The sequence below is a fragment of the Cryptomeria japonica genome, chromosome 10, assembly GCF_030272615.1.
Source record: "Cryptomeria japonica chromosome 10, Sugi_1.0, whole genome shotgun sequence".
In the NCBI taxonomy this organism is placed as follows: Eukaryota; Viridiplantae; Streptophyta; class Pinopsida; order Cupressales; family Cupressaceae; genus Cryptomeria; species Cryptomeria japonica.
In genome coordinates, this window is record NC_081414.1 from 135,608,157 (window position 1) to 135,622,546 (window position 14,390).

At 37.3% G+C, this 14,390-nt stretch overlaps 1 protein-coding gene across 1 annotated transcript in view; it reads right to left on the reverse strand.

Annotated features, from left to right (window-relative positions):
- Positions 1-14,011, reverse strand: part of LOC131027167 (uncharacterized) — a 171,667-nt gene extending 157,656 nt beyond the window's left edge. The window contains exon 1 of the mRNA XM_057957167.2: positions 13,304-14,011. Coding sequence (XP_057813150.2) covers positions 13,304-13,741 — 438 coding nt within the window. The 5' untranslated portion in view covers positions 13,742-14,011. The remainder of the gene's footprint in view (positions 1-13,303) is intronic.
- Between the last annotated feature and the right edge of the window lie 379 nt (positions 14,012-14,390).

The window sequence follows — 14,390 nt, forward strand, 5'->3', positions numbered from 1 at the left end:
CATAGAAAATAAAAGCAGCACAAAGTCTGCAAGTTACCCCTTTTGCTTGAGCCTCCTACAATAGTTTCAAACGTGACAAGCAACTCAAAGTCTGTAGTGTCAAATCTGAAAACCAATCTAAAACCCAAACGCAATAAGCAGCTCAAAGTCTGCAAGATTGAGCTTGAATCCCTCTTGTATAACACCTCAAAACTCACAATCAATCTCCAGAAAATGTCGTCACATAACACCGAATCAACACAAAGTATGAAAGCAATTAGCTTCTTTTAATTGACTGCAATCTGATTTACAACTATGCTTAGAGTCTTAGAGTGTAAATAGAAACTGGCAGAGTCTCGTTGCATTGCCAAAAGATATCAAATACATTGAGCACCCTCGTCTATATATAGGAGAGGAGCCTTGAGAAAAAGGTGGGAGGATCCCAACTAACCTGAGAAATTCTCTCAACCACCATAACTTATTCCAACTACAGTCCTAATCTAACTCAACTTGTAGTTGCTTTACATGTAATTACATTTTACAAAAATGCAAGTGAAAGGGACACTCGCAATTACAATTTTTGACATTACATGTAATTTGTCAAAACAAAATTACAAATGCATAATTGAAACTATTCTATGTGTCTGAAGACACGACTCTAGCTACATCATCCTTTGTCTATGATGATCTTCATGCTGCTTCAGGATGCTAGAACTTGAAATATTCAGGATTAGTGAAGACATCTCGAACCAGAATGGGAATTTGCATCCTTAATAATCTTTGTGTCCTTGACCAACAAACTTCCTTATCTTCTTGCTTGGGGTGGTAAAGGCTTTTGAGGAGGGAAGTTCTTTGCAAGGCTAAAGAAAGCATTCTATGCTCTCAATTATTCATATCACTTATCCATCTCCTTCTATGGCTCCGTCATGTTGTTATTATTTCTCCAATCTTGGAATCTACTTGCAAAATAAGGCCCATGCCTTAATTTATTGATTTGGTAGGCCATGTGTGCAAACAGGACTGACATGGGTGAGACAAAGGGACTGCAAAAGTGGGGACAAAGCTCAATTTCGGGTTTTGAAGACTGCATTACATGTGTGGAAAAACAAGAGCATTGACTTGCAATTATGGAGAATGAACATGCAACTTCATATGTATAATGGGAAAATACAAGTTTGCACTTGTAATTGGACCCTAGAGACTCATTTTCAAGTTTTTTTTAGTGCATTTTGGACCAATTTCGGGTTTTAGAAGGATGACTGCAAGTGGAAAGTAGCAAGCTTGAAAAGGTGGAAATGACCAATGCAATTGAATGGTAGGGATGAGCTTGCAAATGGGAAAGTTCTCTTGACAAGTTTGCAATGAGATGACAAATTACACACTTGCAGTCGGGTCTTGAAGACCCGATTGCAAGTTACAAGGAGGATAGACAATACGTTAAACTTGTAGTCAGGTCCTCAAAACCCGACTGCAAGTAGAATAATTCTTGCATTGAGAGCTTGAACGAGTATAATAAAGACCCGACTGCGATTTAGCGAAATGGGGAAGATCTCTTACAAATAAACTTGCAATCGGGTCTTGAGGACCCAATTGCAACTTCATCATTTGAAACTTGCAGCCATTAAATAGAAACACAATCAGCATGTTTAAGATAATAGGGAAAAACTTTCATTGAACAAACTTGCATTTTGAGGACAGCTCACTTGAAATTGCAAACCTTGGCAGCTAATGCCTTGGGGAAAAACTTTCACATGATCTACTTGTAGTCGGGTCTTGAAGACTCAACTGCAAGTAGTCATGTGACAATAACTTGCACTTGTAATCATCAAACTCGCACTTGCAACACTAATTTCGGGTTTGGAGAGACCCATTACAAGTTGAAAATAACTTGTAACCCTTTACTTGAGGCAAATCCAATTATTTTTGGTTCATTACAAGTTGCTTTTTGAAAATAACTTGTAATGGAAGCTTTTAAAATCACTTCACAAGTTTGAAAAAATGACTTAAAGGCCAATTTCGGGTTTTGAAGGACAGATTACAAGTTGAAAAACTTGTAATTCTTTTTTACTTGCAATCACCTCAAAAAGTTCCTACAAACACTTAAAGTGAAAAAAGAAACATAAAGTGAGTTTACTTGCAATGAGCTTACTTGTAATGACATCCAAAATACCCCCACTTGCAGTGAGTTAACTTGCAATGACATCAAAAAGACCCCCACTTGCAGTGAGTTAACTAAAACCCGAAATTGCACAGAAAATGACCAAAATGAAGGCCAAAAGTAACCAAAATTTTCACAAAGATGGAAGATAAGCTCGTGATTGATTTACCATCAAGAAATGTAGACTTTCCACCTTGGGAAAAGTGCCGTAGAGCCTTAAAATCTCAAATTTCAGTTCAAAATCTTCTACCTGCAGTGACTGCTCTAAAATCCGAAATTGAAGAAAAAGCTAGGAAAATGAAGGCTAAAATTCACCAAAACTTGGACAACAATGGCAAAGACACCCCTTGATGATTTGACCCTATCAAATATGAGTTTTGCACCTCATAAAATCTGCCTTAGAGACAAAAATGACACATTTTGACCTAAAATTTGTAGGCGTTGTCACATTTTTAAAAATTCAAAAATGAGGACAACAGGAACTACTGCAAAGTATTCTTCTTCTACAAAAGATAATGACACTGAGTTCAAAACCATCTAAAACTCACTATTATCTATATTTAGGATTCACATTGGAAGCACAAGTTTTCTAAGAATTCTTTATTAGTCAGTAATGTTGAAGACAATTCAGCACCCAAATCTTTGAGGGGGTTCATAAAATTTTCAAGCAGATCTCCCCCTAGACACAATGCTGAGTTTGGTTCCTAGAAGAATCAGCACCAACTAAGAGTGCAGATCCATTCATAACCATATATTCATCTGATTTCTTCATCCACAATATCTTCAACTTCTCTTTAAGATCAATCTCATTTTTTGGATCAGTAGACTTTTCATTCCTTTCTTTGCAATACTTAACAATATGTCCAATCTTGTTGTAGTTATAGTATTTCGGACCTTGTTGTAATTATATGTCACAATTTTAGTCCCATCTTTGTGACTTAATCCTTATAGTCTATGTTATCAAATCACTCAAAAATAAAGCCGATTTTAGGTACAAAATGTCCTAGAATTGGAGTTTGCATTGAATCGATGAGAAATCAATTAGGGTTTAAAATTTGTCCCTAAATTTTGCTGACTTTCCAACCTCTAAAAAACCCTAAACAACATTCTTTACTCTTGAAAATAAATAAAAACTAAACATAACCTCGATTTGCATTATGAATAAAAACCCTAAACTACGACAAGAATCAAAATAAGCAATGTTGAATAAGAATAATAGGTACTTTGACAAGGGAAGGAGTGAGAGGAGCAATCCATGGATTCTAACGCTAAATAAAAATAATAGGCACTTTGACAACAGAAGGAGCAAGAGGAGCAATCCATGGAGAAATTTGACACCGCTCACTAGATTTTGTAGTTGATAAGATTTGTGAATCAGTAGTTCCTCTTTGGGAGAGAATCAATGAAACAACTAGTAGCATAAAAACAAATCTAGGTGAAGTGTATGGGAAAAATTAATGTACTACCCTAATCTTCCTTTGTCTCAAACCCCAACCACTAAGTTAATAATTAATATTATAAAAGTAATTTTAAAATTCAAACCATTATATACTATATTAGTATATAGTTTATTAAACAAGATATTAATAATGATATAATAAATAATAAATAATATGAAATTTAAAAATTATAAATTTAAAAATTATAAATTTAAAAATTGTATACTTATACAACATTATTAAATATAAACCCTTGTTAATGGGGTTGATAAGGTTGATCTTTCCACCAACCAGAGAATTGGAGTTCAGTAGCATGCCCCAAAAGAGGGATGGATAAAAAAACACTTTGACGGTGCCTCCAAGGGCAACCCTAGCCCAAGCGGGGCGGGATGTGTGGCTCGTGATCAATATGGGAATATCCTTGCGGAGAGATCGAAGAATCTTGGAGAAACAACTAACAATAAAGCTGAATTCAAGGCGGTGTTGCTTGGGTTGCAAATGGGACTGGAGTTAAGGGCTGAACGGATTCGCCTTGAAGGTGATTCATTGATAACAATTAATGCCATACGATAGAATCATACTCCCAATTCGAAATTGGATCAATGGCTAAGACCCATTAGAGAACTGATTGGTAGATTTGCATAATTTAAAATAAGCCACATATATCAAGAAGGGAATGAAGTGGCGGATAAGTTGGCCAAGATGGTTGTTGATAGAATGAATGAGAAATGATGAGGGAAGTGACATGGCATGGGGTCGGCATCATTTGAGTGTGTGACGGCAAATAAAGGAACACCGCCAACCTAGCGCATCATGCACGGGATAGCAAAAGCACTAGGACCCCATTTTCCCACGATGGTAATCAAACGGCATCGGTCCAGGAGATAGCAATTGAATTCGATGGTGCATGATGAGGGTATGTAAGTGAGAGATTTGAGATGGAATGACACAAGTCATTCAAACATGGGATAGACAAAGTGTGGAAGAACAATATGAGGCCAGTTGGTGCATGCCATGTTATTAATACGTGGTCTCAGAAAAGATTTGGAGGACAAGAGATGATCTAGATCGCATCATGAAATGACATGCGAAAAAGAGCCTTAGGAGGCGGAGACAGGTTGTGGCTTTCTATTTATACTCTGCAGCGATCGAGTGTGACTCACCAATTTTTGCTCTTAATCGCAACATTGTCGGTCTTAAAAGATGGAAACCCCCATTAGATTAGTATCAAGGAAGCGTCAAATGTCCTTCCATGATGATGTCTCCAAGAAACGCCTCAAGGCAATTCTCAAGTCATCCCATTGCCTAGTTATCCATGATGTGGAGGCCATACTTGGTGAAGAATTCATGGGGTTTTGGCACAGATATAGGGTCGATACAGATATCTTGGCCATGTTCTTGGCAGTGCTTCTGAATATGGGAGAGCAGAAGATGGCGGTGAAGGCCCTATGTGAGATGAAATGTGGACTCTGAGAAGCATGTCCCTCTTCCCAGAGGCTACTATTGTTGCCCATCGCTAGGGACGTGAGGTGCCAAGATTGTCTGTGATAATGACTGCGGAGCCAAAGATGTATGAAAAAAGGAAGCCGACAATGGCCAGAAATATTGTGTTTCTCCAAAAGCTGATGGGGTTGAGGTTGAACGAAGGTGGGGTGTGGATAAAAGACTATCTACAAATGGAAGGGCTTGATTTGACATTATTGATGTGTTTTTTATGCACATGCGAACACAGAATAAAATACCCAAAAGTATCTTATCCTCTCTTGAAAAAAGTTACCCAAATGCTGAAGATTCGCTTAAGGATCACTTGAGAAAACTCCAAGGTTCTTGTATGTCAGGTCATGACGTGTGGATAAGCACAAATGGTTGATGTGATTATGCTGGAATCACAAGGGGACTTACGTTTGAATGCCTGAATGCTTGATTTGCTAGAACTTAGGTCCTATCTACTCAATTGGAAGATTAAAAAAAAAGGCAAAAGAGATGGGGTTTGAGAAGTCTATGCTACTCCTAAAGCCTAGAATGTAAGAAGATGAGTGAATGACTAGATGGAATTCTACTGGGCAAGGTCTCACCATCAACCTAAACAATTTGACACAAGATCAGTGCAATCTTCTAAGGATAATTCGAAGATATTCAAATTATTACCATCAAACATTGATTATCATCCAAGTTGATGCATAGACAACGGACGTATAACAATTTGAAGTTAGGCTCATATCATTCCAGTTGACCACGCAAGGCACACTTACAATCAGCAAGAGGCTAGTGTTATGGACTAAACGGATTCCACAAAAATGCATTCAACAAATTCTTCCATTCAATCTAATCAACATGAAAACAAATAAGAAGTAGAAACCATGTGACTTGTTGAAGTAACACATCTCACCATAACTTCAATGAAAAGAGTATCTCATTTACAAGTCTTGACAACAATTCCTCCTCCTTCTATTCTAATCTAACTTCTAACTTATAATTTATCTATTATTCTATTAACTTCTTATTGTCTATCCTCTTCCATTAACCTTTACAAATGAAGATTATGAGCTTTATATAGAGAGCTCATTTACAATGAACGGCTAGGATTGAATTTCCATCAATGGCCAAGATTTTACAATGAAACCCTAATTAGGGTTTGTTACAACAAACTCTCCTTAGCCAATGAGAAAATTACTTTCAATGAATGCGGACCAATAGATATTGAGGGTAGGTACATCGAAGTTTGTGCATCCATGGGTGAGATTGGTTCATTGAATCAAGACGCGCTAATGTGGACCTCTCTGATTGGTGGAGTAGCGAATGGGATGCCACCTCAATACTGCACTTGTAAACTTGATCAGATTCTTCATCTTGAAAGAGTGTTGAGCAATATCTCTTGATACTCAACATTAGTCACTTTGCTTAATGTGATGATGATGGGAAGCAAACTTTGATTAACTCTTCTGAAACTATCTGCTTCCTTGATCATGTTCGATATATGCTTTGTGTATGACCTTGATTGATCCTCCTTGTTCATGATACATTTGATGAATGGTGCAACTGGTTGGGGTTAACTCCTTAATAGATCCTCCTTGTTCATGATACATTTGATGAATGGTGCAACTGATTGGGGTTAACTCCTTAATAGATCCTCCTTGTTCATGATACATTTGATGAATGGTGCAACTGGTTGGGGTTAACTCCTTAATATTCTGACTTTGATTCTTGGATTCCCGAAGGCAATTCAAGATTGTCAAACATTCTTCCATCATGTGGGTTATCTTTCTTTATGTACCACAGCCTTGAGGTAGTTGAATGATCTTTCTTTACAGTCTGCGATATCCTCATGCTGCCATGATGTGGTGAGAGCCTTTGAACACCTTGAGATCTTTTCTTCTTTGATGTTTGTTGATGAAGTTCTTTGAAGGCATTTTCCTTGTATCTTGACTTTGATGTTGAAATTCTCTCCTTGAGATACTTGCTCCAATCCTCTTCCAACCTGGTCTCTCTGATTTCTTTCCTTTCCTGCTGCAAAACAAAAAAATGAGCATCAAACACATATGATATACAGCTTATACAATCTCTTAATTTGACCTAATCTCTGATTTTATGTGATTTGCAGATCTGATAGGTGCAGGTTTAGGGGAGGTCGATCCTTTGCTTGAGCAAATTTGTTGTCCTTTTGATGAATTCACTCCTTCCTTTGTGAATTTGCTGTTGTTCTGATAGAATTCGCCCTTCTTGATTACTGGATCTGATTCTTTAGTGGCTGAACTCACCCTTGCACTGATTGAATTCACTTTTGGAGAGGAAAATGTTTTGATGTCCAAATGATTGTTTTGATGTCTAAGCTGTCCTTAATAGTGGAATTCACTCCAAATGGAGGGCAAAGGACATACCTTAGGTGAAATTCGCTCTGATTTAGGTGCAAGGTACAGTCATGAGCAAAATTTGCTCCAAACATGGAGCAAGGTACACAATTCTAAAGAGATTCGCTCCAATTTAAGAGCAAGGGACAGGTTTGGTGGAAAATTCGCCCCAAATATGATGTAAGGTACATGACCCTAGATAAGATTCGCTCCAAAGATGATGCAAGGGACGGATCCAAGATAAATTCGCTCTCGTCCCAGAGCAAGGTACATGATTTTAACAAATTTCGCTCTCAACTTTGGACAAGGTACACGATTTTGACAAACTTCGCTCCAAATATGATGCAAGGTACATGGCTTTAAGGAGAAGTTCGCTCTAATTTGTGAGGTACATGTCCTTTGATGAAAATTCGCTCCAATTAATGAGTAAGGTACATGTCCTTAGCAAGGTACAGGGGTCTATGTCCTTAGCAAGGTACGGGGTTTCATAGCAAAAAAATTTTACTCAATCCCTCAACTTTCTTTCACTTCATTGAATCATATCTTAATTCTTTAAACCAAATGTCAAATTTTGACCTTTAAGAAGGCTCAAGGAAGAAATGGGAGGCAAAGGATGGGGTCTTAGGAGAAGTTCGCTCCAATTTGGGAGCAAGGTACATGTCCTTGTTAAAAAATTCGCTCTAATTGGTAAGCAAGGTACATGACCTTAGGGATGACTCTTCGTTCAATCCTTTCACCTAACTTTGCTTCGTAAGTTCAAACCTCATGATTTTGCCTTCCTCGTCTGTACATATGTCAAATTTGCCTTAGGAAAGGCCTTAGAGAGAGAATTTTGCTCCAAAGGATGAGCAAAGGAAGACATACTCGCTCCTAGAAGGGAGCAAAGGATGACGTGTGAATTCCTGTGAATGAGCAAAGGAAAACTTCATGTACTTAGTCAAATTTTGCCTTTTCGACCTGCAACTAACCTTCCTCACCTACTACGCTCAAATTGACATCACTTGACCTCTTTCCAATCTAAGGAGGGAGAAATGAGTCTACCATTGCCTAGCCACCTGAGAAAGTGAACCTCTTTAAACGAAAGGCTAATAGCAAAAGGCCCTACAACTACTAACAGCTAAGCTAAGACAACTAGTCCTAGAAGGCAAAAAGTGGGGGTCACCATTTGCAATGGCGCGATGTGTGAGAATGTCACAACAGACACTAGCAAAAGATGATGATGCCAATTAGGAGGCGGGGCTGAAGAATCACATGGACTATGGCCCGGATTGCCCAGTGAGAAAGAAGGCAAAAATTGCTTAGGGGCCCTAGTTGAAAGATATGCTATGTTAATATAACTAATACTGAGATAGTTGCAGATAGTTTGCCAGAAGATATGGGTAAATAGATAATAGTTATAGAAATACTGCCATGGTCGCCATTTTGTTGATGGTGACATTTTGAATAACAAGCATTACAGAGTAGGAGGGCTGATTCTGGGTATGATGAAAGTTGAAATGGTGAATTTTGATATAGAAGACATGAATGTAAAACCTTTTTTGATCTTAATATAAAGGGTGCTGCCCCTTAGCAGCTATTAAATTACCAGAAAAAAAATTATTAAATATAAATATGTTTATTTTTAATTTTTAATGTATATATTTAATTTTTAATATATATTTTATATCTTTAATTAATATATTTAATTTTTGATATATATGATTTTTATATGCTTTTTGTACCCACATACACAAACATACCCAATCCCAAAAAAAAATTGTTGTGCAAGCATATCATACTCACATACTAGATTCTGATTCAGCAACTTAGCTTATGGTAAGTTCGGTACTCAAATTAATGAATATGAATAAGAGTTCAATGGAAAAAACATGTTATAAATAAATGAACTCTTAAGAGTTAATATCAAATGTCTAAGTTATTTCTGTTATGGGCAATGTAATGTATTATTATTAATCATATATATATAGTGGAATCACGTGCTTAGTAGGTGGTTGATCCCAACAGATTGTGTGTTTTAAAGAATCCCCATGTCTATAAGGTGGTCATTACTCAGTATTGAATTTATAGTCCCTTTGGAGGTCACAACGAAGGCCATATCACAATGTTGTTAATAAAGTGTTCACGTCATGCAATAATGTGCATTGCTGGGGGAATGAGTTCAATGTTCTTGTTTGCACTCTTTTTGTGCTTAATCCAAGAAAAATCCCCTCATAACAATTTCAACAAAATATCCATGATTGGTCAATCCTCAATAAATGCATGAGAGAATATTTGAAAATACAAGATAACTGCAATGAGATTTCCAATCATCAACAAATGTCATTCTCACATTTTATGTCACATGATTGCAATGTCCCATAACAAACATGGAGTTATACATTCACCATTAAAACCATTACATACTCAATCCAGAACCCAAAATACTTCATAGAAAGTACTAATATAGACTAATAAAGATCATAGACAAACATCATTGTAAAAATATAATCATGTCCAATACATCCTCATTTTAGAACCTAAAGCACCATATACCAACTTAAACTTGAACTCAATAACATTGTCGCTGAGGAATAATTTTCCCAACATACCCTTATCCAGTAACATTTTGGGGACAAGGGTATGGGATGCCCTCAAACAGGGAGCAGGGACAAGATGTCCCCTCCCCATCCCCATTCTGAAAACTTTTAGCCTTTAGGGGTTCCCCCTATGATGCAAGGTTTTGGGGATGGCCTATCATCCCGGATATCCCTATATGATATACCAGGTTACATTAGGACGTCCCCTACCCATCACTACATCAAAACGAATAAAACAAAAATTTAAAAAAAACCTACCCTTTTTATGGTAAGCCCACATTTGCACACGAAAATAGCATGCCTCATGAAGATTCTTGTAGCCTCAAGGGCCTTAATTTGGGCTTGGTGGCAGGACCACGCCTTGTATTGCTATCACACGTCAAGGACACCATCCCTCAATCTCACTGGTGGCAGCCCACTTTGATTTTGAAAAACAAAAAATAATAAATCGTTTTGTGCTGCACCAGATGGAAAACAAGATTTTTCCCCAAGTTTTTCCCAATTAAATCCTGAGTAACTGAATTCTATTTATACTTTTGGTTTGCAAAGTTAAACTCGATTCCAAGTAATTAAAGGCTGCAAACCATTTTGTTTTATCTTTAATGTTTATCATTTGACAGTTGAAATTGACTTATCAATTATCAGTTGTGTTATCAATTCTCTATTTCATTTTGTGCATTTTGTAAGGTTTGACAATTGACATTGAATTATCAATTATCAGTTGTATTATCAATTCCCTTTTTAGTTTTATACATTTTGTGCAAATTATGGATGTGTGTGTGTATGTTTATTATGGATGTGTGTGTGTATGTTAATTATGGATGTGTGTGTGTATGTGTGCGCATGTGCCTGCTACATTCCCAAAATATAGAAAAAAAACTGCTATCCCTATAACCTTGTCCCAGCATCCTCCCATCCCAGAAACTTGGAGAAACATTGTATCTAAGAGAAATTGTAACTTTTATTAAGCCATTTAAATTGGATTAAATAAATCTCTAGGAAGCTTGAAGCCCTTCCACAAGGGAATTTCGAAAGCAGGCAGTTTCAGGTACAATAACATGATCACAAAAACCATGCGAAGTCATCCCCTAAAGACCCCTCAATTAGCTAGAATTTAGAAACAATGAAAATCTAAACTAGAAACATGTAACATGGACACATCATGGAATGCAAAGAGGCAACACTAGCTATTTAGAGTATATCTAGCCAGAAAGCTAACAATTCTTTCCCCGCAAAATTTGAGAAAGCCTCGGCATAATGCTCCTTTACAACACTTCTACATATGCACATTTGCTTCAGCCATGAACACCAGCAGTGTGTAATTTTTGAAAAAGACAATAAAGAAAGATTTTAAAAGTTTCTCATTTTAGCTCATGTTGTCCAATAGCCCTATAAAAAAGAATCATGTAAAGTCAAAATATATAAAAATGCACATGACACTACAATTCCATGGCTACCAAGGTCTCACTCAAGAGGATATTCTGGAAGAAGAGTATTTAAGTATTATTTTACTTTTGATGAGGGAACAAATAGAGATTCCTTGTAATCAGGTGGATAAAAGCCATATAGGATTATAAATCAAGTGAGATCATTTTTGGAATTCCACTGCATAGTTTTGAGTCAATCTAAATGAAGCATCCCATCTCTCCTAAGCATGAACAATCCACTTGGCACTTGTTGGATCTAGGTAATATTCATAGGGCTAAACTACGAGACCTCCTTTACAATCAAGTCATGGACTTGTTTGTGAGAGAAACTCCATATTTAAGCAAACCTGACTCATAGTAGTATTGGGATGGGTGGCCTCCCAAAAAGTCCCAGCCTGTCTGTATCTCCAAAGTAAAATTACACTTGAGTCAAAGTAATGACATCTCCAAAAGTCCCAGCCCATTTGTAGGTTTAATTGTGGGGAAAACTCTATGGTTAAGTACACTGGAGTTGGAGTATTATTGGGATGGATGACATCCCAGGAAGTCTCAATGCTTCAACCCTATGAGCATGACCTGTATGTAATGAGTGCCAAATAGATCATTCATGCTCGTGACAAAATGTGTTCACGGGAACTAACAGGCTTGGGCTGAAAACCAACATAAGCAATTGAAATGTAATGAAGTGAAATGTATATAGCCCCAAACAAACAAGAATTGGAGTCAAATGAAGCTGACATAGAACCAAACTAGTGATCTTAAACTAACCTTGTGAAAATACAGGAGTATGGCACCCCCAAAAAAGACAGGATGTACATTCAAACAAAGTGGATGTATAGAGAATCAAATGCGATGAGCTTAAGGCAGTAAATAATCAAGACCTCATAACAAACCCCTGAGTTCGAATTCCCCAGAGACATGTTAAAGCATTGAAGTTGATTAAAATAATGCGTTTAACTCTGGGCGAAATATACCCCAACCAATTAAAATATCATTATGAACTGTGTATGTAGTCAAACGAAGAAAGTATGGAACCAAGCTAGTAGACTTAAACACTTAAGAAATAAGACAGGCATCCACCCCTACCTACCCCAAACCAAAAAACGTCTATAATCAAATAAACTCTACAAATAAAAAAATCCTCAGCTCAAAATTTCTGGAGGTATGTTACGTGTTGAAAATACTACATCCAACTCTGTATGCATCCAACTAGAAGTGCAGCGTACTCAGGCAAGTTAGGGCTAAAATCCCAGGTGAATCAAATAAACTCTACTAATAAAAAAAGTCCCCAGTTGAAATTTTCTGGAGATATGTTAAGCGTTGAAAATGAGTAAAATACTACATCCAACTCTGTGTGCATCCAACTAGAAGTGCGGTGTAGTCTAACAGACAAGTTGGGTCTCAAGTCCCACGTGACTTTGACAAGTGTGATAGCAACAATATGGGCTAGCCAGCAGGGGAATTGTACGGAGTAAGTATAGCCAATGAAAGTGGGCATATACCAGACCAATAAACTTTCATACCTGAGCCAAAACAAATTGAAGAGCAAGGAGAATTGGCAAATACAGTAAGAAAAGTTACTACAATTTATAAATTGTCATTATGACCTTAGAGGCTATGGCACCAAACAAATTGATGCCAACCAAATAAAGTAGGCAGAGGCACAGGCCAGTAAACATTCATACTTGAGCAGCAAAAAAATGATCGAAGGAGAAGAAGAATTGACATATACAGGCAAATAATTAAAACTTAAAATATGTCCTCGTGAAATTGAGTGTATATGGATTTCAACATACTGCATACATAGCCAGGCATAAATCCAGCCCAAAAAATTTCATTCTTAACAGAAAAACCGAAGAGGGATAAAATTTAACACCTGGTGCTGAGGGGAATGTGCCTGATCAGCCATCCGAAGAAGCTTGTGTTGGTTGATGAGGTAATTATAGAGATGCTGACGAGGCATAGTGACAATGTCTCTGGAGAGTGTGTGCTTGTTGGCTTGGAACCATGCTTCGATCTCATTCCTCATCACATTTCTCCTTCTTGGCAATGTCATTAGCCATGCTCTAGCATCCTCCCATCCATCAACCTTATTGATGTTAATGTTGTTGTTGTTGTTGCCTTCTTCAGCGGCAACCATTGAAGCGTCCCCATCTTCGTCTCTATCTCCATCCGCATTCCCTTGTTGTTGTTCTCCAGGAGATGATAGAGATGGTGAACCCAATACAGGTGATGACGGTGTCTCTGATTGTACTATCGCTTCCTTGTCCTCTTCGACCTGTTTTGAGGCATCCCCTTCTCCTTCACCTGGCATGTTCACGGCTATCGCCTAAATCAAACTTCTAGGAATGTCAAACGCACCCTGAGTTAAAAAAATATATATCTGTAAAACTCTGCAAGTTCCACCCAAGTCCCAAAATTTCACTCGCTACCAGGGCCCACTGAAGACATAATACTTGTGGGTATTACCAATTAGGCCTTAATTCCTAGGCTTTGTGGTTGCCATGGGTAAAAGCTGATTAAGCTTACCGATCTTGTGGGTGTTGGAAGGAAAGCCCTGGGCAGGCTTATTAAGCTTGTGATGTTCGCTGTAGGAATGATTAGGGACTAATATTTATGATTGAAGGGTACCCACTTTTTTCATTTTTGAGTGGAAAGGGAGCATAAAATTCCTTTTTCCATCTACAAATAACTTTTAAACTTTTATTTTAGATAATAAAAAAAAAAGTTGTGATTAATAAGTGATATAATTGCAATGTTTCAAATTATGTAATGTTTTATCAAGATTCAATTATATAGTTTTTGAGTCAAATTCATTCACTCAACGGAATGATCATAATCTAAGGTAGCTCTATCACATTAGAAAGTTGGGAGCAAAGGTCTTCTTTATCTAGATTAATTTCCTAACTTTTCTTTTGATTTCTTTGAGTAGGAATGTTGAGTAGAGTCCTCTTTGTATAAGG